The 24,887-nt window shown below is 32.6% G+C and overlaps 1 protein-coding gene across 1 annotated transcript in view; it reads left to right on the forward strand.

Moving 5' to 3' along the window:
* CADM2 (cell adhesion molecule 2) overlaps window positions 1-24,887 on the forward strand; it is a gene marked incomplete at its 5' end in the record, with an annotated part of 414,789 nt that overhangs the window by 203,655 nt on the left and 186,247 nt on the right. The window contains one exon of the mRNA XM_044669250.1: window positions 19,382-19,552. Coding sequence (XP_044525185.1) covers window positions 19,382-19,552 — 171 coding nt within the window. The remainder of the gene's footprint in view (window positions 1-19,381; window positions 19,553-24,887) is intronic.

A 24,887-nucleotide genomic window follows, 5' to 3' on the forward strand; every position in this document is an offset into this window, starting at 1 on the left:
CTATAGAGTTAAACTCCTCTCTAAATTTTGATAACATTCTATAGATCTATAGATAACAGTCTATAGTCATTATTTACCCCTAAACTGCTGAATTACTTCTGACTGAACAGGGTTGTTCTCAGGAAAATACTTTGTAAACTGTAAACTTGTGGGTGTGTGTGTATGTGTGTTGGTTGGGGTATATATTGATTATTATTATTACTGCTTTCTTCTGACCTTTTGCCTGTATCTGTCCTAATGACCATACCACTTGTTCTACTAAATGTTTCACATCTCTTTCTATAACCCCATTCTCTCTGGCCTTATGTTAACTCTCAAATGAGTGGTTGAATCAATAATGATTTATTAAGTGGTGACAGGTTGTCTATAGAATCAGTTTCCAAACTAATTTTGCCACAAATATTTTGGGTCATTGGAATATATTAATGAAATTTGAAATTTCTAGTCTGAATCTATGCCTCACTAACAAAGGGGAATCAGAAAACTTTAAAAGCAAAATGAATCAATATAAATCTGTTTTCCTACCAATATATTAATATTTATTTAAAATAAAATTAAGATATAATTTCATATTTTATAAAATAGAAAAAATGTCAATAGCATTGGATTTCCCCCCATTATATCTTGTTCATTTACATGGATAATAAATATTTCAAAGGAAATTCTTTGGAAAATACTAGTCTACACTGTCAAATAGATTTAGTTCTATAAACATTTGATTTATAAAGTAATGTAAGCTTTATATATTTTCTTTTTTTCTTAAATTTTTAATTTTTTTCAAATTACATATCGATACAATTTTCTTTAATCATTTTCTGACACTTTGCTATTCATGTTCTCTCCCTTCCTATATCCCTCCTCCCCTCTCCTCAAGATGGCAAGTAATATGCTATAGGTTGAACATGTGTTATTATACAATATTTTATTCCACTTTCATCATGTGGTAAAAGAAGACACATATCACTTACACAAGAGAAAAATTACTGGAGGAAATAAAATTAGAAAATAGCATGCTCCAGTCTGTATTTAAATTCCCTTAGTTCCTTCTGAAGCAGTTGATAGCCTTTTTCATCATGAATTTCTTAGAGTTGTCCTGGATCTTTTCATTGGTGATAATATTTAAATCATTCACTGTTGATCTTCATATTTTATTGCTGTTATTGTATACAATGTTCTCCTAGTTCTGTTCACTTCATTTTGCAGCAATTAATATGCCTTTCCAGGTTAATATAGATAATTTTGATGAAGATAGATTTTAAAAGCTCATGAGAACAAAACTGTTTTCAAATATAGATATATATACATATGTATATATGTATATGTATAAATCTTAAAAACAGCAAGTAACTACATATGGGCAATAGGATAAGTAATAACATTTGTAATATATATTAATATTATATATAGAGAGACAGGGAACAGAATTAAAATTACATGATAAAAAGGTGAAAAAATTATGAATTATTTTCCATTTAGTTATAAATTTGTTAAAGAACTAACAATCTAAATGTAACAGTCTTAATCACTTGATTCTTCTTGCTGGATAGAAGAGCTCCCTGACCTTGTATCTTTGGGGATAGACATATGTTAATCCACTCTTTCACACCCTTATACCTCATTCTGGACAAAAGCTATATCCTTTTTGTATCCCAGTGATCTGGGGTCCAAGATCCTGGACATAGATCTAGACATAAAGGGAGATATTGATCTTATTCCTCTAAGCCTAGTCCAAGGGAAGACAATGCCTAGATCACCTATCCTAGCAGGAACAGAAACACTTGTATCAAATACCTTGGTCCCCATAACAAAGATGTAGAGCAGGGATTGTAACCCTACCCTGGACACTTGAGGCCTCTCTCCATTCCCAGATGCTGTTAATTCTGCTGCCTCTTCAAAAGTTCCCATTCCCATCCTATGCCAAGAACTAACATTTCTGAACTAGATGACCCAGTGTTCCACAATGAAAACTTCCAAACTTTTGATACCTATTTTGCTAATTCACTACTAGTTATAATGAGCTCCAGAGTTTTTTGCCTTCCCTCAGCCCTCGATTTCCAGACTTGATCTCTTTGCTGTTGTGCATCTGTCAAACTAGATAGTCAGGTTAATCTTAACTGTCAGGTTTTCAGGAATATGGTACATTACAGGTGGTCTTAGCATTTGCCACTCATTCAACACTCAAAAACCTTCTTCAAAAGTGTCCTTTTTCAGATGGCACTTGTTAAAAGGCAGAGTTTCTATGTTAGAGGGAGTTACTTAATCTCACTCTGTCTCTGTAAGAACAGTTTTCTTAATATCACACTGTCTCTTTAAGAGGAGATTTTATAAGGACAAGTGTCAGTTAGCAGATACTCCATTTTCTCTGGCTTCTCAGGGAGCAGAAGTTCTGGGGTTGCTGTGTTGGTTACTTTCTCTGTCAAGAGGATCTAACAGTTGACTTCTGACAGTTTGATTTCAGGGGGTCAGGTATGCTAAGAAATGGTGAGTGAGAGAGAGCCAGTACAAAGGAAATATTTGAAAGATGAACTCTGTTTTTTTTTTTAGTCAAATTTAATTTTCAAGGAGTCTATCATTTAAGTAAGGTTTTCCATGTCCTAAATTAAGCTGCTTATACTTTTTCAATTCTTTTGACTAGTATTCATTTGCTAAAGACAATATGTGTTTGGGGCTGATTCGATCAGCAGGGTTTGGTTAGAAATTTTGTGGAGTCATTCCCTTCTTTTAGTTTTGTGACATAAGATTCTCCTCTAGAAGAATAGAGAGAACATTTATTAAACATTTACTGTGTGCCAGGCATTATGTTAAGCAATAAAGGCACAATTAAATAAAAGATTATGCCTATTCCTAAGGAACTACATTTATAAAGGGAGATTTCAAAATGAGGGGGAAGACTGAAGGGTACTTTTGTGGGGACAAATCAGCTGTGGATAGAAAAAGGAGTATTGAGAATGAGTTGAGTTAGGAGTGAACATCATGATTAGAGCCTCCTCAAGAAGTTCCAGTTCTGGCTAAGAATCTAAAAATCAGAAGAGAACATTAATATTTATCATCGATATTTTTTCTTTTTCTAGCCTTGCTTCTTTTTTTCATTTTAAAATTTATTTATGTAATTAATTAAGAATATTTTTACCATGGTTATATGATTCATGTTCTTTCCCTCACTTCCTCCCTCCCCCCTCCTGTAGCCAATGAACAATTCCACTGGGTTTTACATATATCATTTTTCAAAACCTATTTCCATATTATTAATATTTGCAATAGAGTGATCATTTAGAGCAATGGTTCCCAAACTTTTTTGACCTACCACCCCCTTTCCAGAAAAAATATTACCCCTTGAAATTAATTTTTAAAAATTTTAATAGCAATGAATAGGAAAGATAAATGCACCTCTGGCCATCACTGCTTCCTTGGATCGCTGCAGTACCCATTAGGGGGCAGTAGCGCCCACTTTGGGAATCACTGATTTAGAGTCTACATTCCCAATCATACCCCCATCGAACCATGTGATCAAGCAATTATTTTTTCTTCTGTGTTTCTACTCCCACAATTTTTCCTCTGGATGTGGATAACATTCTTTCTCATAAGTCCCTCAGAATTTTCCTGGATCATTGCATTGCTGTCTAGCCTTGCTTCTTGAAATGAAACTCTACACTCTCCTAAAATAAATAGTGGGGCAAGATTTGGTCTTGGCTCCCATTATTGAAGTTCTCATCACTTCTTCCTCTAGATTCTAAGCATGGTGTTCTTCATAGAGATAAGATCATTAACTGGACCAGTAAGTCAGGGAGTGGCCTGATCACTGTCTTCCCAGTCTAAACCCCAAAGGTTGGCAATTGGTGCTCTAGAATCATAGAGGTATGGCTGAAAACTCCAGGTGTCCTTGGCTAGACCTTGTTCTACCATCTCCATTCCCCTAGTAATGGGCTCAAGGATTCCCTGGCTTACCTATTCTGCACCTTGGGCCAAAGTTTTCTGACATAACCTCTTGCCTAGTTTTCTGGCCCTCTCATTTTGTAAACCTGATCTATTAAAAATGCATATGTTGCAATTTCTACTTGATTTTTTTATTATTACTCTGTATGGCATTCTCTTATTTTTTCCTTGCTAGAATAGTTGAGTTTAATCTGAGACATTTTGCTTTCATTTTTCCTCTTGAAGACAGCCTAGGGACTATGATGTTAGGATCCAAGTGCAATACTTCCATTATTCTTAATGATGAAAATAGTTAATTATAATAATCTTTAGTGCTATTTAAATTTTTTTTATATTCCTTCCATTTTCATCCTTTAATGTCCTTGGTATATCTTTGCTTAGGTGATCTTTTTTTACAATCTCATTCAACAATCTTTTTAACCTCCCAATGCTTTCTTTTTTTATACTGCTCAAAAATCATTCATAATCCTTCATCATATGATTTTACAAATTAATTATATAGCTTTGGGTCACCATCTCTCTCCTTGACTATTTAAAACCAAGTGTCTGCTGACTAATATGATTTCTGTTCTCTTTTGGTGTTCTTATTTTGATGATAGATTTAGAGTCCCTAAAATATCTGCATATATTTCTTATTATCAGTGTTGATTCTTTTTCTGATGCCCACTCACTTTATATCATTGCTTAGTCCTTATTTAAATAGTTCAGAATTTTGTTGTTTCAATTATACTCTTTTTTATCATTATTATTCTTGCTTTTTATTTATTCTGATTTTGCCCTGACAAGTCAGTGGTCTGGCTGCCCACAGACCAGAGATTCAAGAATAACTCCTAAATCAATAACAAGTCTTTTCCTGTCTGTTACAATTTAATCTATCTCATTATTTTTTCTGAAATGTTATTGGGACCTGCCATGCCTCATATCTATTACTAATTCTTTTCTAAAATAAAATGTTGATGTTATAAAGGAAAAAAAGTTTGTTTAGTCTATAGAAGTCTTTTTTATTTTCTCATACTTTTTCCCCTGAATCATGTGTCCTCACTTATTTTTTGCCATCTTCAACTCTTCCCACATTCCTATATCAGTTAACCAAATATCATTGGATGTTGATTTAATTTGGAGAATCACACCAAGTTATTCATATAATTTCTCTGTTTTCTTCCTCTAGTATTAATATTGGTTAAATAGACTACAGTCATTTTCACTACATGCATACATAACATTTTATGGTATTAATGCAGTATCAACATTATCCTAACTTTTGTACCCATGCAATTTAGGCCAGTTTTTCCTTTAAAAATATTTGGACCATCTTTATTGGTTGGCTCAGGTGACCAGAGGCTTAGGCAATTAACATCACTTTCTAGTTGACTAAATATGCACACATACTCTCTCTCCTATAATGAGGAGTTTTAGGTACTTTCTCTGATGCTTGGCTGGTAGTATATGATGGGGCAACGTAGGCTAAAATAACTTTTCTTAATTGAATAAATTCTAGATATTTCCTGCTATGCTAAGGAAATTTTCTTTCATTAAATTTGTTTTGAACCTTTAAGTTCTGTCTTGGAATCAATTCTAAGACAAAAGAATGTTAAGAGCTAGGCAACCAGGGTGAAATGACTTGTCCAGAGTCATATAGCTAGGAAGTGTCTAAGGCTATATTTAAACCTAAGTCCTCCAATTCAAGTTCTGGAATCCCATCCATTGTACTACCTACCTGGCCCTCCTCTCATTAATGATTGAATGAACTAGAGGTATCTCCATTTCTTCCATTACCAAAAGTAAACTGCCAAAGAATTGACTTGAGTTAGGCCTAGATAAAAATAAAACTTTCAAAAATACTTTTCTTTAGTAATGTTCAAAATGACCAGACATATAATGAAAGCTATTTCTTGTTGCCTTTAGACATATGACAAAACCAATTCCTTCACCTCCTTTCTTTTTTTCCCCAAAGAGTAGCTATGAGCCAATTAACCACAGCTTTCTCCTCTTTTTTTCTACTTGTCTCCACAGCAGTATTTTCATGACTGACATGATTTACCTCCTCTAAAAATATGTCTACTCACTAGTCACAGAACGAAGATTTCACATTCGGAATACTAACAGATCAAAGTTAGTAATGTTCTGAAAAGTTGTTTCTCTATTTTATCATTCTACCCTTATCCATGGAAAAACAATGTGACTGAGGGCCATTTTATATTTTTCTTTGTTTCATGGGTTGCCATGACTAAAAACACCACCACCATATGATAAGCCAAAAACATTATTTAGATAGATTCTTCCTTGTAATATAGATTCAATCTATTAAAGGGGTCATACATCTATTGCCAAGACTATACTCAAAGCTTTTTCTGACTGGCAGAACCTGAGAGGGTATAAAATCCACTGGCATAGATTTCAAGAACTCAGTCACCTCTACACTATGAAGTAATAATATATAAGGAAATTAAGGCTGAGAAAGGTTAAGTGATTTTCTAAGGGTTGCATAGCTAGTACATGTCTGAGATGGGATTTGAATTTATGTCTTCCAGACTCCAAGTCCAGCACTCTTGTCCACTGCATGACCCTAGCAAGGTTTTGAACATGAGTATTCATAACAGTGAAGTCAGAAGAATAAATGCATTCAAGAGAAAGATAATAAGGTCTATCTTAAACATAAAGAATTTGAGGTTTCAGTGGAATTATGAACGAGAGTTGCCATATTAATAACTAGATATGTAGGAATATTCTCAATGAAAATAATCAAAATGATGATCTAGCCAAATTTTTTATGAACAAATACAAATGTTTAAGTACTGTGAATTCTTTTGTAGATATATTTAATTGTTTAACTAAAATGTTCCGTGGAAGACTGTTCATGGGTAGCAAACAGAATATTAACTAACATTTACATAGCATCTTCTATGTGCTAGGTACCATGTTAGATACTTTACAGTTATCATTTCACTTGATCCTCACAACACTACTTCTTATAACTAACTAAATAAAACAAAATAGAATAAAAGAGAACAAAAAGAAACAACAATTAAGGAGGTCAATAGAATTTTAGAAAAGTTAGACTTGATTGATCTCAGGAGAAAACCAAATGGGAAAAATAAAGGAATGTATCTTTTCTTCAGCAATACATGACACCATCAAAAAAAATTATTCTCTAATAGAATATAAGAGCCTTACAAACAAATTTAATAAAAAAAAACAAATATTAAATGCATCCTGGTCAGACCATAAGGCTATCAAAATTACACACTGAACAAATGAATCGAGAAAAAATATTAAAATTAATAGGAAACTAAATTACCTTATATTTAAAAAATGAGTGAGTCAAAGAACAAATCATAGAAACCAACAACAATTTCAGTGAAGAGAATGACAACAAAGAGAAACCATACCAAAATTTTGGGGGTGTATGTAAGCTGTACTTAGGGGAAATTTTATATCCCTAAATGCTTAAAGCAAGAAGACAACGAAAGAGCAGATAAAGTGGGTATACAACTAAAAAACAAATACTAGAAAAAGAACAAATTAAAACCCTTTGATTAAATACCAAATTAGAAATCTTGAAAATCAACAAGGATACTAGTCAAATCAAAAGCAAGAAAATTATTGAATTAATAAAAAAGACAAGAAGTTGGTTTCATTTTTAAAAATCAGTAAAATAGATACACTATTTATTAATTTTATCAGAAAACAAAGAAAACCAAATCACCACTATTAAAAATGAAAATGGTAAGATTACAGCAATGAAGAGGGAATTAAAACAATTAGGAGTGATTATGCCCAATTATATGCCAATAAGTCTGATAATCTAAGTGAAAGAGATGAATATTTAAAGAACTATAAATTGCCCAGATGAACAGAAGAGGAAACAGAATACTTAAACTATACTATTTCAGAAAAATAAATTGAACAACCCATCAATGTATTCTCTAAGAAAAAAGGCCTGAGGCCGGATTAATTCACAAGTGAATTCTACCGAATACTTAAAGAACTATGAATTAAAATACTATATAAACTATTCAGAAAAATAGCTGAGGAATAAACTCTACCTAATTCCTTTTGTGACACAAGTGGTGCATTAATATTTAAATCATGAAGAACAAAAATAGAAGAAAAACTATAGAACAACATCCCTAATGAATATTAATGCATAAAATTTAAACAAACTGCAAGAATATTTTTTTAAAAGTAGGCAGATTCTGGTCAGATAGGTTTTATACCAGGAATTCAGGGATGAATATTAAGAAAACTATCAATATATATCAATAATAAAACTAAGAGAAACTACATAATTATTGCAATAGATACAGAAAAAAAAAAACTTTTGACAAACTATAACACCCATTCCTTTTAAAAATACCAATGAACTTTACAATAAATGGAACATTCCTTAAAATGATGAATACCATTTATCTAAAAACCATGAGAAAACCTTATCTGCAATGCAGATAAGCTAGAAGCCTTAACCATATATATATATATATATANACTCATGCCAGAAAGAGCTTTTTACCAGCATAGAATGGAGTCTAAATGCAAATGGAAACATACAATTCTTTACTTTATGTCCTCCATGAACTTTTCTCTAATGATATGATGAACTTGAAATATGTATTATATAATATTATATGCACAACCTATATTATATTACCTGCAGCCAGGAGAGGGATGGGAGTGAGAAAGATAACATGAATGTCAAACTATGGGAAAATGATTATTTAAAAATTGTATTATGGAATGTGGAAAAATAAAATTTATTATAATAAAAATAGAAAGAAAAGGAAAACAATAGCTAGCCATTGTACTCCCTCACAGTCTGAACTGATGCCACAGAAATTGAGCCAGGCAGCCAAGCTGGGGGAGAGAGAGAGAGAGAGAGAGAGAGAGAGAGAGAGAGAGAGAGAGAGAGAGAGAGAGAGAGAGAGAATATAGGCATGAGCAAAATTAGCAGCTAGTCAGGAGGGCTGGGTCAGCCAAAAAAAGGATGATTTCCTGTCACACAAGCCAATATATATCCATTTGGATGTCATCACTCAGTCCTTCTCCAGGACATCTGTGATTGAAGAACACTCACTTAGGGAGTACCGTCACAGATCTCAAATCCTCCTTTACCACTTCATCAGAGGAAGAAGTGGATCTCAGGAGGATGCCAAAAGGCCCTCTTCTTCCCTGCTAAGGATATGCACAACAGCACACACTTCTCCCCCAACATGGCAGCTGCTTAGTCAATTTTATTATGTAATCAACTTGTTTATGGATAAGTAAGGAATAGCTCTCAACTCTGCTAGTTTTTATATCTAGACAAAAGAAGGGAAGCCCCAACCCAGTTTCACAGCCTGGGAGAAATAGGTTTTTGAGTTTTTAAAATCAAATTGTTCTTGGGGATGAAAGGGAAAAGCAATGGCTCAGATGGAGCTATCATGGCTTTGGTTGAAGCCTATAAAATGGCTATGATTTAAGAATGGAATCCAAAAGCCTTTATTCTCAACATCCATTGGTACTCAATCAACAACTAAGGAACATTGAATATATAGCTACTTTGTGTATGGAACTAGGTTTTTGTGATGGGAATTTTGGAAATTATAAAAAGGTTGTCCTTAAGAAATCTGAACTTAATCATAAATGTCAATTATAAAAGAGAATATGAAAATTGTGTAACACACTAAGGCAATTTGCAGTTATTTAGCCTTTACTGATAATCTAGAAAGACAAGATCTAGCAGCTACACACATCAGAAGCTCCTTATCTTTCAAATACTGATAGAATACAAACTCTATTCTACAAATATGGTTCTCTATGTATTCTTGAGAACTCAGCCAAGAATTTATACTATCTAGAGCATTATATTTTTTGAATAATGATAATAATAATTTTATATATTATATGTCTATATAACCAAACACAAATCCATGCAATGGATACAATCTAAGAAACAAATATCTCAGTCTTTAACCTGGGTCAATAACCTCTCTATCCTGAGGTGAATAGCAGGTTTCATGGTGAGTCAGCTGCAATCATGGTTTGTCATCGTATAGATCAAAGTTCTTAAGTCTTTCAAACTTATTGGTTTTTATATATTGTTCTCCTGTTCCCTTCATCAGTGTTCACATCTTCCCAAGTTTCTCTCTAAAACTATCCCTTACATCAATTTATATAACACAATAGTATTTTTTCACATTCACATTTTCACATTCACCTTATAATTTGTTCAGCCATTGCCCAATTGATGGGCATTCCCTTACTTTCCAAGATTTTCTCACTGCAAAATAAGCTAGCTGCTTTAAATATTCTTTATATGGGTCCATTTCCTCCTTCTTTGATTTCTTTGGAGTATATTCTTAGTAGTGGTTTTGCTAGGTCAAAAGAACTGCAAGTTCCAAATTATTTTCCAGAATGGCTAGACTAATTCACAGCTTTATCAGCAGTGTATTAATGTACCCATTTTACCAGAGTTCCTGTAGCATGCATTATTTTCCTTTTTTGTCAATGTTAGCAATGTGGTATTTCAGAATTGTTTTAATCTGTATGTCTCTAATTATTAGTGATTTACAGATTCTTTCAAGTGACTTGTGATAGTATATATTTCTTCCTCTGAAAATTACCTTATCAATTTCATTTTAATAATCCATATGTGGTTTATAAATGAGACTTTTATCATAGAAACTTATTGCATAGATTTTTCCCATTTACCTGCTTCTCTTCTGATTTTAGCTTCATTAGTTTTGTTCATATAATGTTTTTTTAAGTTTCATTCAATACAAATTTTTCATTTTATTCTTTGTGATCCTGTCATTTGTTTTCAAATTAATTCTTACCCTATCCAAAAACAAAAGTAATTTCTTCCTTACACTTATTTGTTTATATGTCATTTTAATATCAAAATCATCTGCCCATTTGGAGATTCAGAGCATTATTAATGAATTTAATTATTGCCCACAAGTATAGAGATATAACGTTGACCCATAAAAACTTAAAATAAACCTTTAATATTAAATTTTAATTATTAATTATAATTATTAGTTATTAATATTAAAACCTTTAATAGAAAGAGCTACACCAAATACTAAATCTCCAAGTTAGGTAAAATGAAAAACCTTCAAAAGATCAAGCCCTATCTGAAGAAATAACTATCATGTGGGAAGAGGATGCAGTTTATATCATTCCAACATCCTGTCTCCTATTCAAGTTGTATTGAGGATATTTTTATTGAGTCTATAGAAGATCAGTTTACATCCTATCATTTTTATTCAACTACAAAAGGCAGCTATTTTGTCTGTAATGATAATAATAGATAGCATTCACATAACACTATAAAGCCTGCAAAATATTTTTAAAATATTGTTATTTAACCTCACAACTCTGAAATCCAGGTGTTATTATTATTCCCATTTAACAGATCAGGAAACTGAGTTGGGAGTTGCAACTTTCTTAGAGTCACATAGCTAGTATCTCCATTTTAATTTGCAGTCAAGTCTTCCTGAATAAGTTTAGTACTCTATCTACTGTACCACATGATTGCCCCTGCAATAGTACAAAGAATGTTAAAAAAAATAAGTATAATAGCAGAATAGGGAATTGTCTTATAGCCATTTAATCTAAACTCCAAAATGAGTGACTATAATTCAATAATATTTATTTTTGGCTTTCACTCATTTATATTTTGCTTTAAGATTTGCAAAGCACTTGTGCAAATGCTCCCTAAATTACTCTACTAAAAGTAATTGATGTCATGAGAGACATAGTATATGTAAAGTGCTTTGTAAACTTTAAAGCACTATACAAATTTATACTAGTGTTATTGTTGTATCTTTTTCTCATCTATTCAAACATTGCCTACTATGTGTCAAGAACTGTGCTAAGCAATGAGGATTCAAAAAAAGTCAAACGACTTCAAGTTCGCTTATAGGAGTAAAAGAAAATGATAGATTGAAACTACTAGTAATGCAGAAAAAGCAAAACATGTGTTTAATGCTATGTTAATGTAAAAGAACATTGATAACTGTACTGGAAATCAAGATTTTCTGGAGAGTAAAATAGTCTATTCATTAGAACACTAATTTAGTCTTCTATTCAATAATCATTTTGTAAAAAAAGTCAGAGAGAACCAAGATGATATTATGGAAAGACCAAATTCTTTAGATTGAAAAAGTCTTCTTTCTGACAAAAAATATTGAGACTATGGGTATGTCACTTAATTTTAACCCTCATTTTTTTAGCCTATAAAATGAAGATTAGTAATGCTTATGTTAATCATCTCGCATAGTGGTAAGCAAAACATTTTTTACAACTTAAAGCATGATTTAAATGTGCATTGTCATTGTTAGCTTACAATGCTTGGAGGTTACATATTATCTTCATTATGACTTTTCTATCTTCCTTTGCCCTGCTTCTCCTTTCAAAAATAGAAAATTACCAAAACAAACAAAATAAACTGAGATCAGGGACTTCTTTAAATAAAGTTGATTCTTTAACCTTCTGGGCCAGAATTTTTCAAATGTATGCTTCACACTCTCTGTATCTATCTTCACACATATAACTCCACAATACATCCAATACAATAATTGATGTTCATAGTGTCGATCCTAAGGCATCAAATAAAAAAAATCAACCTATATTTAATATAGTATGTTTTAATAAGGCAAGGATGTGTGTAATAGATTTTTAAATTTTTTCCTATAAAAATAGTTGAAATGTAAAATGTTTCGGCATTTAAAGGATTAATCTTCCATTGCCTGGAATATATTTTATGTGGAAAGACAATCATCTATAGGAATATGTAGGGCCCAGGGCTAAAACTGTAAAGTCCTTATTCCTTTTCTGCCCAGACTCAGTCAGTGTTTTAATTTAGGTTGAATTTAGCTTAGTTAAAATAGATGTTGGGGGCATATTCAATGACATCAAGTAGGGAAGAAATGTCAGAATATGTAGCTCAAGATGTGGGTAGAAACAGAGTGTACGATATGACATGATTGGATGGTCCTGTGGCAGCTCCACTTTCCTCATCCTCTTACTATCATGAGTTTATTAGAAATATTAGATATAAAGTGATGGCCTACAAAGAGCCAATATTCATATTTTGAAAAAAAAGATAGAAGATAGGGTCTTGGAATTAGAGTTCAGTCAGATTTGCTCTAATTCATGACAAAACTTTGCAGTATATTATTAAAATAAAATAATTAAAAAAAAATAAAATTCCTGAAAAAGGAAGTAACAATTAAAAGGAACAAGTATGGCTTGACTGAGAATAGGACTTGCCAAATTCAATTGCTTTCCTTCTTTCACAAGATTACTAGAGTGATGGACCAAAGTAATAGATGTGGATAGAGTTTATTACACTGTGGGAAAAATATTTTGCAAAGTCTCCTATGCTATTATTGTGGGCATGATGGAGTGCTCTGGGCTAGACAATAGTTTGTTCTGGGGCACTCATCCATGATGATGGGGCTAGATCTAATAGTCACTAAAAATTCCATGTAAACATGGAAGCTGATCTCTAGGGGATGCAACGATCTATATTTCACTCTGCCTGTCTAACATTTGAATCAATGACTTAGATAAAGATGTAGATCATATGCTTCTCACATTTGTTGATGACATAAAACTTGGAGATGTTGTTTGACAAACTCAGGATGCACTGGATCTAATATAAGGTGAAATTTAGTTGGAATAAATTTAATGACTTACACTTGGTGTTAAAAATCAATTTGGTAATAAGATAGTGGAGACTTTGTTAGACTAGACTGCATTTGTAAAAGATTTTGGTGTTTTCATGTACTGCACGCTCAATATGAGTCAATAGGGCTTATAGGACCATAATTTACATTTGAAATTCAGGGATCATCCTTTTTCACCATTTAAACTGAGGAAACTGAGGCTTAGAGAGATTGTGTGCCTTGTTCAGTATCATACATATAATAGAGACAGATTCAAATTTGAACCCAAATCTATTATATTTTCACTCCTTTTATTGCAGTCTACCCAGGTAACAAACAAAAAAAATAAGACTAATGTAACTTGGGTGTACATTAAGCAAAGCATAGTGACCAAGACGAAGGTACTGATGGAACCATCATGTTGTACCTTGGTCAGATTTTATTCCTACAATATAGTTTTCAGTTTTGGTTGCTTGTTTTCAGTGTGAACACTGATTAGCTGGAGAGTATTTATAGAAGGGTGATTATGACAGTTAAAGGCCTCAAGATCATGTCATAAAAGGATTAGCTGAATATTTAATTTATATATATATAATGGACTTATTAATCAATATAACAACTAACGATGATTCTAGAAGACTAATAATAAAGATTGTTACCCACCTCCTGATTTAAAAGTTGATGAAAAATATATAGAATGAAGAAATGCATTTTTAACCAAAGTGAAAATTTATTTTACTTGAACATGTATATTTATTGTAAAGTTTCTTTCTCTCTGGCGTAGGGGTGGTAGAGGGAAGAAAAAAGGTTAATTAAAAATTAATTTAACAAAAATTAGGACTATCAGATAGAATTGGAGACTCTATAAATTTTAGGGGGGAGAAGATGAGGTTAGGGCCATGATAGCTGCTTTCAAGTGTATGAAGGATTGTCATGTAGTATAGGGATTAGATATGTTTTGTATGGAACCACAGGGTAGAAGACAGAGATAGGAACATTGGATAGAAGTTTCAGAGAATCTTGATCTGAGGAAAAATATCCTCACCATTGAAGATATCCATAAGTATAATGTGCTGCCTCAAGAGAGGTATAGAACTTCATTTGTCTTTTGCATGCAGAAATTAATCACCCCAATAACAATAATGCACACTGTTGACTTCACATTTGTAATGAATTTCATATTGCTTGCCTTCTCAATAGGTGGGAGAAGGGCTAGAGAAAGGGAGAGAAATTGGGTCTAAAATATATACATTACATATATGTATATATGTACTATACACAAGTTATAGCACTGGTATGTAATTGTATCTAAGAAACCTGACCCCTTTTGTTGTAAAAAGAATTATGAATTGGAAAAATAGCTTTTATTTTCTACTTAATTTTAATTTATCCAGTGAAAAATGTACATAGCAAAGTAAATTTAATTTTAATTAGTATTAATTTAACCATTTTTATCAATCTTGTAATCTAATAATATAGCATATTTGCAAAATAACTAGCAGAGTTCATAAGTTTGGCCTGTGCCCAAAGAGCAGAATAAAACTACAGGCTCCTATGATAGGCTATAGTGGAAAGGATATGGGATTCAGAATACCTGAGGTGAGTGCCTGTTCCATCATTTACTAGGTGTTATAACCTTCATTAAATTACTTCATCTTTCAGAGCCTTTATGACTTGTGATTCTTGGACACTCTATTCTCACTGCCTTCTTTAGAGTCAGGTAGAATTAATCTTCTCTGGGATGTGTTCTTTTGTCCTTCCTATTTCTTAATTTTCTTTCATAGTATTCCTTAGGTTTCATAGACTTGACTAATTCTTTCCTTTTTCAAAAATCTTCAAAAAAATCTATTTCTAATATAGAGGACTATGTCCAAATAATATTATCAAGTAAGTGTTTGTTGTTGATTCCTCCCTGCCCCCTTTTTTATTTCACCTCCCCAGAGAGACTTATTAAATCATCTCAAGGACTGATAGACATAAGCACATAACCTAGAATTTCCTTGACTCTCTCCCCCATTCTCCTCATTAAACTGTATTTGTACTGCATCCCAATTTCTTCCCTGATCTGATAGGGAAATGACAAACTAATAGTGCCTAATAGAGCATGGTAGTATATTGTTCTCCATTGGATTAACTCCCCACCCCCCCAGAAAAAGAAACTGAATAATTTGCTCAGACCTTAAAGTACCCCTCAAATAGCAGAGGATTGTGTATGTTGTCTGCTACACAGCAGTGTTATTCTTTTGTGACAATGTTAAAAGGGAAAAGTGACAAATATTGGAGAGAATATGTAGCAATAGAGACACTAATATATTGTTGGTGGAATTGTGAACTGATCTAACCATTTTGGAGAGAAATCTGGAATTACACTCCAAACGTTATAAAATTATGCATGCATATTTTTTGACTTAATAATACCACTATTAGATTTATTTCCAGAGTGATCACAGGAAAAAGAAGTTGTATGTTTTAAAATATTTAGAGCAGCTCTTTGTGGATTGACAAAGAACTGGAAACAGAGGAGGTCCATCAATTGAGGAATGGTTGGACCAGTGTTATATAGCTGTAAAGTAATACTACTTTACCATAAGAAATAACAAATGAAATGATCAAAAAAAAGACCTGGAAAGACTTAGATGAACTGATTTGATGTGAAATGAGTAGAACCAGGAGAACATTGTACACAATATCAATAATAATAATGTGTGATGATCAACTGTGGGTGACAATTATTATCAACAAGGCAAGAATCCAGGCCAATTCCAAAGAACTTCTGCCATGGAAGGAACAGAGTCTGAATGCAGACTGAAACATAACATTCTTCACTTTTATTTTCTCCATTAATTTTTCTATAATGTAAAGCAGTATGTGTCTTCTTTCACAACATGACAAACAGGGAAATATGTATTATGTGATATTCTATGAACAACCTATATAATATTACTATCCTTCTTGGGGATGGGAGAGGGATGGAAGGGGAAAAAACAATGAGAGATTTTTGGATATAGTAGATGTGAGAATTTGCTTCTCTTGAATAAGCATATTTCTTATAATTCATTACATATTTATAATATATCATTTTAACTATTGTTGTGTTTTATATATATATATATATGAACAAAAAATGACATTCTAAATTCTAGAGCTAAGTCTAGTTCTTCCTTTTTTGTTGAGTACACATTTCCTTATATATTGACTTATTGATTACTATTAATAAAATTAATGTTTTAGTAAATAGCTTAAAGGCAAATAGTATTACAGTTTGCTTTTCTTTAAAATAAATTTATCATGTGAATGCATTTTATTATTCAACCACCCTATTATGGATATTTTATTAAATAGCTTATAGTAGATTGTGTATGTTTCAGTTAATATTAAGCTAAGTGCTACATTCTTAAAGGAAATATATAAGGAACCAATATGTTGGTTTGTAGTTTACATAAACAAAGAATTTTTTTAGAAAATGAAGAATAGGAATAAATTTTCATAATACTCTGTCATACATTTCTTGAAAATATAACCTTCTGGTGAAGGTACTTCTATAATCCTTTCTATCCAGAGATGCAAATGTTACTGGATCTTTTGGGACAGAGAGTTTTGAGTTGCAATGGATCAAGCTGATTGGGTATCCATATTAAGTTTAACATTAAAACAGTGAGCCCCAGGAAGTGAGTGACACCAAATCACCTAACAAGGAACAAACCAGCCTGGGTTGGAAGTGAAGGAGGTCAAAATTCTTGTGTTGATATGCACAAAACCTTGACATGAATCCCTTACCTTCCTAGCTGGATGACAGATGGACCAAAGAGAGAGAGGAATGGAAAGAAGGGAGGGAGGAAGATATAACCTTACAAATATTTAGATAGGAGATAATATTTATTTTCTCTTGACTATGTTTCTAAATGTGGGAAAAGAAAAATTATACTAATGAAATGCAAATAAATGAGTTTTTATTTTTTAAAGCAAATTATTGATATATTAGGAAATTCAGAAGAAACTTTTAGATTTTCATATTTGAAAAAACTACATCAGTGCTCTTCAAAGGTTTTACCGTAGCAGAAAAAAGAACTTTTTATTTTTATTGTCATAACAGCAAAGTAGAATTTAATCTGTGGGTGCTGAAATCTATGGAACTGAATTAGGCCAACAGAAATAGAGATGTTATGGAGACATATGTTTACAAGCCAGTGGGGAGGAAAAATCCTGAACCATGTGTAGTTTATTCAAAGCTAAAAAGCAGAACTGTGATAGAAACTAGGCCAAGGCTTTTGTATTCTTTCAGAAGTCCTTTCCCCCCTTTTTGAGCATGTACTATTTTAATAATAGCAACTAAGAAGATATAAAGCCTTGTTTATGATGAAACTCTTATTTAAGCAAAATTTTATCTAATATAAGATTATAAATACACAAATACACACAATTTGAAAGAGAGCAAGTATGACCTCATCTGTGTATTCCTCTACTAAAATTTATTTTAAAGATCTTTATTATGACAAATCAATATGACAAGGTTGTTCTTTTGCTGAAATAAACAAAAATCAATGAGCCATATAAATAGTTATTATGCTGAATAATACATAACCAATATTTTAGAAGGTAACCTAGAAAAAGAAATATATCTTTGAATTGTAACTTTCCCAAGCCCTCCAGCTAAACTAATGTTACTGTCCTATTATAGGATTTAAAAAAAATATGTAATTCACATTTAAAGCAAAAAAAGATTTTTTGCCTAAGTTATTTTTAAAAATGCAAAGGAAAGGGAATGAGGAGTGGCAGAGGGGATATAGATTGTTAAATAGAGACACTTTTCAAATTATTTTGAGGTATTGTTATAATGTGTTCTTTAACTTCTGCCTATTGATTCCTTCTCCAATCTATTAAAATTCCCCAGTACTTATGAGCTATTTCAGGAGTAAGAAATTTTAACTAAAAGCATTATTTAAAATATTTATAAAAAGAAATAAATAATTCTTAATTGTACTTTTAAGTGCATAATGAATGATAAACAATTATTACAAATAGGAGCAAAACAATTCTTTTTTTTTCCAATCTAACATTGTGCTCTTTTAGCTCATGTGGGTTCTAGGACCCATAAGGATCAATAAAAAATCTGTATATCCCTGGTAATACTGAAATGAATTTCTCAACAATTGAATAATATTTTATATGAAAGCAGAGTTCACTTCTTAGACACATTTGTATATTCAAAATCCTCAGGTCATCTTGCTCTCTCCTTTGGTAGACAAAGATCACAACTTTTTTTCTTGCACATTCTCTAGTAATATATTGGCACAATTCATGTTGTTCATGTATAAATCATAGTTCAACCGTTTTATGCTTTCTTTTATGCATTATAATAACTCCTAAAACAGGATAGATATAAATAATCTCCCATCCCTCCTTTGCTTGATATTGTATTGAGATTAGAATATGAAAGAATTCCTTCGAGTGAAACTGTTAATTCTAAGGAAAGGCAGGAATGATCTGCAGACAAAGCTTTTATCTATTTGTAATCAAGACCGTTTGGAGAATGGAGGAAAGAGAATGTTATGTTGTTAATCTTTCTCTTTATTTTATTTTAAAATTGCTCTATTTAAATCTATTTTAGTAAATGGTTGTATTTTTCTCTTTTAGTCTGAAATGGATTGAATGTTAAACCAGCAAACAATTGTTCTTTTAAAAAAAACCTTATAAAGATGGAGGAAAGTAAATTTCATAAAATTGTTCAACTTAATGTTATCTGTTAATATTTTGAAAGAAAATGTCACAGTGTTATAAATGGCATGTTTTGCTTTCAGATGTCAAATACTTAAAAGAAGAGGATGCAAATCGCAAGACATTCACTGTCAGCAGTACACTTGATTTCCGAGTGGATCGAAATGATGATGGCGTAAAAGTAATTTGCAGAGTAGACCATGAATCTCTCAACTCCACACCTCAGGTAGCAATGCAGGTCCTAGAAATCCACTGTAAGTAAACATTTTTATCCCTTAAATTCATGAGCCAAATAATTTCTTTTATCTTTAAAAAATCAAAGCTGTTCGTCTTATAGCAGAACTATGATCAATTAATGAAACTTCTTCATGTTAATGGTATTCAGAGAGAAAGAATTCTTATCTGAATTTCATTATTGACAATAAAGAAAAATAAAAGACTCTTTGTAAGGTTAAAAGATTGCAGTTTTCAAATTTTTTATTACAAAAAATTCTTTTTTTTTTGCAAAACCAAGTAAAAATATTATTGTGCCGGAATAGACAGTTGAACCCTAGAGTCTAATAATAGTCTAATCCCATAGTAAATGTACATCTCCATTTGAAATTTATTTTTAAATGATTTTATTACAATGTATGACAAAATAAATAGCTAAGATAAAGTAAGAATCAACCTAGAGATTGGAAATTCTGATTTCTAAATTGTACTATAAGCTTTTCCAAAGTCTTTTGAAGGGTGATCATTATATAATCTTGTGTTGTTTTTATATCCACTCTAGATGTTACCTTTTTTTTTATTATAATGAAAAAGGTTGACAGTAATTTATATCTCAAAAATTAAAATGCAAAACATTTCCCATATTTATTTTTATGAATACAATACCTTATGTACATCCAAATGTCCTTTTTGAAATTTGACCTTCTCCAAATCTATGTTGTCCTTTGTTGTGTCTGAACTATTTAGCTATTTAATGCAGTCTTTGTCCACTGTGACCCCCAAAGAAGGGTTATTTATTGTCAGAATGACAGATTTCATGACCAAAGCTTAAATTGGTCAGTAGGGGCTGGCCTTGTCTTCTTCCATGACCTTAGCATCAGAGTGAAATCTAATAAATTGTTTCACATGGCATTTCACTGCTTAGTCTGTGAATGGTACAATATGATTATATAATACTTTGTTAAGAAATGTTCCGGATAAAAAAATTATTTTTAATTGTTGCATTTTCTAAGTCATTTCAGTTTCATGATTTTCTTATTTTATCTTTTGATGAAGCAATTCCTTAAAGTGATTAACACATAATTTAATATGTTATACTGAATGAAGAATAACAAAATTCCTTTATTTGTGTTTTAAGCAAAGTCAATATGTAAAATTAATATAAAGTTAAATGATTATAAGAAAAAATCCTGATTTCAACCTAAAATTAAAAGAAAATCAAGGTAATTTGGTTATACAGATTCCAGAAGAAAGCTAAGACACACATGGGTATTCTTAGTTTTGTAATTGCCTTTTTAGCTTACCAAATTCTAGAAATGTGATGAATTATTATGGGCAAGCCGCTTTTTCTTAAAAGTTTAACAATGATAGATATAGTTATCCATATATACATATACATAGCATATCTTTAACATATATATGTGTGGATGTATCCATGTATGTATGAATACACTTATGCACATTGGAGGCAGTTAGGTAGTTCAGTAATAGAGTGCTGGTCTAGAGTCAGGGAGATTTGAATCTTATCCTGCCTCAGACACTTCCTGGCTATATGATCCTGGGCAAATCACATATCCTTTGAGTGCCTGACAAAAGTATACACAGGAGAAGGAAACAGTATATCACCCCAGCACCCTCATCAAGAACACCTCATGGATAACTGTAGCCCATGGGGTCAGAGTCAGCCATGACTAAACATGGACATACATATATATCTCTATTTATGTATGTATATACATATTTATGTATGTATATACCCATAGATTTTCTTTGGGATGCTAGGCCAATTAAAAAACCTATCACTTTGTTTTAGTTTAGTGAGTATGTGTCTGGAAGGCAAAGAAAAAAATCTATTTAATTTCTTTTTCACAGCATCTACTATACCACCACGCATGTGGAGGAGCTTAATTAAAATTATTTTATGATAATGTTGCTTGTCCCTCCAGGGTAGAGAGTTTCCTATTGTGTCAGTGGGGGCAACTTCAGCAGCTGGTCTCAAAGCTATAGTAAAGCAGGTTTCAGTTACATTTAGTTGGAGCCTTACAACATCCCTGAGGATGAAAGATAACAGAGTGTATCACTATTTTTTTCTTTTTTTTTTCTTCAACCCAAAAGCCTGTCTTTATAAAGGGTCTAAACTAGACCCCAGGATGTTCTATGTACCACACAAAAAATACCAGATTTTATTAGAGATCTCCTTAGACTCTCATAAAATAGCAATAATAATAACACATTTGTAGAGCTCTCCAAATTCTTTCCCTAGACCCACCCCAAGTGTCATTAACCTCATTTTAGGGATGAGGTAGCCAAGGCTCTGGGAGCTTAAAGACTTTGTCCATGATCCCATAGAAAGAGAGCCATCAATCTATCTGCTAGACAGCCCTGGCTCTCACTCAATGTATTTGCGTCTATTTGTTGTGGGACAGGGCTTCTTAGGATTCCAGCTAAATGTACCCTCAGGTGCGAGAGAGGGGTAGAAGGCAGAAAGGGGACTTTAAGAATGAGGAATAAAATAGAAATTGGGTGGGAAGCCCATCACCCTCTTCTTTCCTTTTCTCTCCCATATATTCTTTCTAGTGTTGATATAGAATAAGTTACAGAAATATAGACTAAGACATTGATGCCTATTGGATAATAACCAAAAAAACCATTAAAATGGATCAAGAAATCAATCAACAGGCTTGTTGCCAAATCTATGATAGGCACTGGAGACACAAATGCAATGAATGAAACATTCCCTACTGCCAAGGAACTAGTTCTCTAGTGAAGGAGACAAAAAGTGTCTATATATTATATATGTGCACATATTCATATATATAAACAATATGCATATATGGAGAGAGAGAGACAGAAAGAGACAGAGAGAGATGAAAATTAAGAAAATAAATGTATATAGAGAATAAATGTAAAAACAACAAATGCACATTAGTTGAAAAAAAAAAGGGATTTATGAAAGAAGGCAGTAGCCATTGGAAGCCTCAGGAAAGGATTTATGTAAATGTTGGTGTTGAACTGATTCTTGAAGGAAGGGCGAGATTCTAGGAGTCTAATGTGAGGAAGAAGTAAGTATATAGAATATGTGGGCAACAACCACTTCAGATCGTTTTAAGAGGTCATGAGTGAAGACAACAACATCATTTGGCTGTATCAATGAAAATGGAGAGAGGAATAATGTCCAGTGAACCCAACCAAATAGGGTGAAATGAGATTGTAAAAGATTTTTAAAAGTTATACAGATGCATTTATATTTGGCCATAAGGGAAACTATTGGAGTTCATTGAGAGTTGGGGAAATGATGTAGTCAGATGTGTTTTTAAGGGCAATTACTAGAGCAGCATTAATTAATAATAGTTAATAACAACAACATTTATTACCCTTCATAATCTAGGCTCCTTCTTCCTTTCCCATCTTCTTACACTTTTCACCCCAATTGAATTTGATCCAGGACACTGGCCTTCTTCCTATTCAGGGGACAAGACACTCTTGGCTCAAGATATTTTCTCTGTCTAATCTCCATTCCTGGAATCTTTTCCTTTTTTAAGTTCCACCTAGTGATTTTGCTGACTTCCCTTAAATTCCAACTAAATCTCTTCTTCCAAAAATTTTCCCCTTCCCCTCTTAATTCCAGTGCTGGCCTGTCTTAATTATTTCCTATTTATTGCCTATATACCTTATTTGTATGTATCTGCTTTTTGCCCCCTTCCTTTAGATAGTGAAATTCTTTTTTTTTCAAACATTTATTAATATTCATTTTTAACATGGTTACATGATTCATGCTCCCACTTTCCCCTTCGCCCCCCAAACTCCCCCCACCCATGGCCGATGCACATTTCCACTAGTTTTGCCATGTGTCCTTGATCAAGACCAATTTCCAAATTGTTGGTAGTTGCATTGGTGTGGTAGTTTCGAGTCCACACCCTCAATCATGTCCACCCCGACCCATGTGTTCAAGCAGTTGTTTTTCTTATATGTTTCCTCTCCTGCAGTCCTTCCTCTGAATGTGGGTAGCGTTCTTTACCATAAATCCCTCAGAATTGTACTGGGTCATTGTATTGCTGCTGGTACAGAGGTCCATTACATTCAATTTTACCACAGTATATCAGTCTCTGTGTACAATGTTCTTCTGTCTCTGCTCCTTTTGCTCTGCATCTGTTCCCGGAGGTCTCTCCAGTTCGCCTGGAACTCCTCCAGTTTATTATTCCTTTCAGCACAATAGTATTCCATCACCCGCATATACCACAGTTTGTTCAGCCATTCCCCAATTGAAGGACATTCTCTCCTTTTCCAATTTGTTGCCACCACAAAAAGCCCAGCTATAAATATTTTCGTACAAGTCTGTTTATCTATGATCTCTTTGGGGTACAAACCCAACAATGGTATGGCTGGATCAAAGGGCAGGCAATCTTTTATAGCCCTTTGAGCATAGTTCCAAATTGCCAGCCAGAATGGCTGGATCAGTTCACAGCTCCACCAGCAATGCATTAATGTCCCAATTTTGCCACATCCCCTCCAACATTGATTACTCTACCCTTCTTTCATTTTAGTCAATCTGCTGCTAGGTGTGAGGTGATACCTCAGACTTGTTTTGATTTGCATTTCTCTAATTATTAGAGATTTAGAATACTTTCTCATGTGCTTTTGATTTCTTTACCTGAAAATTGCCTATTCATGTCTCTTGCCCATTTATCAATTGGGGAATGGCTTGATTTTTTATACAATTCATTTAACTCCTTGTATATTTGAGTAATTAGACCCCTGTCAGAGTTTTTCGTTATAAAGATTTTTTCCCAATTTGTTGTTTCCCTTCTTATTTTGACTACATTGTTTTTGTTTGTACAAAAACTTTTTAGTTTAATATAATCAAAACCATTTAATTAACATTTTGTAATTTTCTCTAACTCTTGCTTGTTTTTAAAGTCTTTCCTTTCCCACAGATCTGACAAGTAAACTATTCTGTGTTCACTTAACTTGTTTATAGTTTCCCTCTTTATATTCAAGTCATTCACCCATTCTGAATTTATCTTGGTGTAGGGTGTGAGATGTTTATCTAGACCTACCTAATCTCTCCCATATTGTTTTCCAAATTTCCCAGCAGTTTTTGTCAAATAGTGGATTCATGTCCCAAAAGTTGGGCTCTTTGGGTTTATCATACACTGTCTTGCTGATGTCATTAACCCCAAGTCTATTCCATTGATCCTCCTCTCTATCTCTTAGCCAGTACCATATTGTTTTGATGACTGCTGCTTTATAGTATAGTTTAATATCTGGTACTGCTAGGCCCCCTTCCTTCACATTTTTTTCATTATTTCCCTTAGTACCATACTGTTTTGATGGCCACTGCTTTATAATATAGTTTAATATCTGGTACTGGTAAAG

The sequence above is a fragment of the Gracilinanus agilis genome, chromosome 3, assembly GCF_016433145.1.
Source record: "Gracilinanus agilis isolate LMUSP501 chromosome 3, AgileGrace, whole genome shotgun sequence".
NCBI lineage: Eukaryota > Metazoa > Chordata > Mammalia > Didelphimorphia > Didelphidae > Gracilinanus > Gracilinanus agilis.